Source organism: Atta cephalotes (genome assembly GCF_000143395.1).
Source record: "Atta cephalotes unplaced genomic scaffold scaffold00028, whole genome shotgun sequence".
Lineage (NCBI taxonomy): Eukaryota > Metazoa > Arthropoda > Insecta > Hymenoptera > Formicidae > Atta > Atta cephalotes.
Genome location: NW_012130092.1, coordinates 3674671 through 3677728, shown reverse-complemented (window position 1 = coordinate 3677728; position 3058 = coordinate 3674671). Strand labels below are relative to the sequence as shown.

Here is a 3058-nt window from a genome sequence, read left to right as displayed (position 1 = left end):
CACAGAGATCTCAGAATATACGACTCATAAAATATTTATAAATAATATAGTTGGAAATACAATGTAAAATGACGCAGTAATTTATTATGTTTACAAAGTTTTATTAAGGAATATAAATAGTGAATATATAATATATTAAAAATAATAGATAATAATTTTAATCTTGTATTCATTACGATAGTTATGATGTGAGGAAGTATATTTTAATATGTAATGCATTGAATTTAATATATTTAATCCAAACTGTGTATGCGTTTTAGGCATAAATCCGACTCGCTACAAATTCCGTATATTCTAAACAAGACTGTGTCCAGATAATTCTAAGCTATAGATTACGTCATGTATATTATAGTAAAAATATAGTAATGAATGTTATACAATGGAGGCTATTTATTACATTGACAAATCGATTCAATTGACATAATAATATTATCAATATTACAGTAAAATTAAAATTATAATACTAATGTAACATAAAGGCGTATATAATAGATTGGTTGCCTGCAAATTATTTCAATCCTTCTTTCTGATTTCTGTAGGGTAAATCTTGGCGAGAAGTATATAAATATCGAAGTTACTTTACTGTTTGAATTCCATTTCAATTTATTAGATATTGTATGAAATATTTAAAAATTATTATACTAAAATAAAATACTTTTTAATCGTTTAATATAAAATTAATGTAATAATTAATAAACGCGATAAATAAATAATTATTAAAAGAGGAATGTATTAACGTGTTCTCACTTACCAACTGAAAAACGGACAATTCACTAAAAAATACTTTCAACGGAAAAATGAGTATTAAAAGTGAACAATCCACTCTAAAATATTCATAGCGGAAAAACGAATATTGAAAACGGACAATTCACTCAAAAATACTCATGATCATACTCACGTATACTCGTTATCGTCTCTCGTGATACACCACGAGTGCTTGTGAGCGCAAGAAAAGGATAGGAACGGGCTAAAAACGGTCTATATGAGATCTAAAAACGGTGAAAAATTTTTGTAATGATGATGATTTTATAATGGTAATTTAAAAAATTTTTCCAATTAGGTTGAAGAAGAAGAAAGAACTCCACAAAACATTAATGTAATTGAGAAAAATGGAGAAATTTCAAAAAGTAACATAATAATACCAATAGCTGTGCCTCATACAAGTTTTGAGACAATTGAGGAAGAGGAGACAAAAAATCAAAAAGTAATCAAATTTAAAAAACACTGGGATGCGTCGAAGTACAAGTCAAAAACAAAAACATCTTCAAGAGATGCTCAGACAAGCAAATCGGGCGCAAGTTGGAACAACTCAACTAACGTTAAAGTTGTTGATTGACAATTGAGTCAAAGAGATCCAACTAGCTCCAAAGATGACTCGCAACTAAAAAGCTCATTTAACAAAAATAGATATGATAAAAAAATTGATATAGATGATCTTAAATTTATTAAGGTTCTTGGTAGAGGCGGTTTCGGTAAAGTGATGTTAGCTGAACTGAATAGTAATCCCGATGAAATTTATAGCGTAAAACTCTTAAAAAAGAATGAAATCAGAGACAAAGAAGATATAGAACATATTATGATGGAAAAGAACGTTTTAATCCTTGCAACAGAACATCCTTTTTTAATTCAACTAATAGGATGTTTTCACACCGACTCTCATGTAGGATTCATTATGGAATATATGAGTGGCGGTAATAATTGCATTTTATAATAAAATATGAAATACTATTTATTTGAATACTGCTATTATTGATTTTGATCTTGATTTATTTCAGGTGATTTGCAATACCATTATGATAAACTTTCTCCATATCCGCTCGGAGAACTGTGGGCACGTTTCTATGCAGCAGAAGTGACACTTGGGCTTCAGTTTCTGCATAAACATCACATTATACACCGTGACTTAAAAATGGACAATATATTGATAGACCGTTTAGGCCACTGCAAGATTGCGGACTTCGGAATGTGTAAACTTGGAAATCGAAAATGTCCATCGTTACCATACTGGGGGGCGCCTGAATACGCTCCCCCAGAGATCTTTAATCAAAAGTCGTATAATGCGAGTGTTGATTGGTGGGCATTGGGTGTAATCATGCACACTTTGATACTTGGAAAATTACCTTTTATAGTTACAAACATGTATAATAAATCCAACTTACAAATCTTTAATGAGTTAAAAGACATTATTTTATACAAGGAGTTAAAAATGGATACATGGATTTCTTCAGAAGCAACAGCCATCATAAAAGCCTTCTTGACAAAAAAACCTAATTTGAGGTTAGGCTGTGTCACAGCCGAAGGTGGTGAAAATGCAATAAAGGCCCAGCCATTCTTCAAAAATCTCAATTGGGAAGCACTCGAAGCACGCCAAATAACACCTCCATTTATACCTATAGTGAGTCTTACACTTTATTATTCTAATTGATAAATACTAAATAACACAGGATAGTATTACACAATTGCTTCTCGAAATTTTTAGGGAGATGAAAAAGAAGCCTTAAATTTTGAAAAATATTATACAAAACAGGATCCTACATTAACGCCTCCATGTTTAATGCTAACTAGATGGCGCATCTATGAAGAACAGCTTCGTGATTTCTCCGAAATAAATAGAGACGTCAATCCATTCAGGTAATATGAGATGTAATATAACTATGTAATATGAGATGACGAGTTTCGGTTAATATCATCCTTCGCTTTTATTATAACATCATCCTTCTCGCTTAATGCGTTGCTTTGTACTACGCATTTGTTATCTTGTTAAGTATAAAAAACGGTTTTGAAACTGCTCGAAATTTCTGAGGTACGTCTGATGGAAATGATTCTACCTACCGTAAAAGAAAACTTTTTGACCAATTGAAATATACATGGCATGATCAGAACTATTAATAAGAATTCGAAATTATTGAAAAAAAACTTTATTCAATTTCAGATGAAATAGGATACGATATATATATATAAATCAGGCGATTGTCTTATAATAGAACTTTTTTCTTGATTTATAATGGTCTTAAGTAGAGAATTCAATAGTAATTTCCAATTAAAATATATAAAGACA

At 30.3% G+C, this 3058-nt stretch overlaps 1 protein-coding gene across 1 annotated transcript in view; it reads left to right on the top strand.

Moving 5' to 3' along the window:
* The window catches only part of LOC105620759 (protein kinase C-like 1B), an 8112-nt gene extending 5477 nt beyond the window's left edge, over positions 1-2635 (top strand). The window contains exons 3-6 of the mRNA XM_012202249.1: positions 1061-1298; positions 1431-1691; positions 1776-2395; positions 2480-2635. Coding sequence (XP_012057639.1) covers positions 1061-1298; positions 1431-1691; positions 1776-2395; positions 2480-2635 — 1275 coding nt within the window. The remainder of the gene's footprint in view (positions 1-1060; positions 1299-1430; positions 1692-1775; positions 2396-2479) is intronic.
* The last annotated feature ends 423 nt before the right edge of the window (positions 2636-3058 follow it).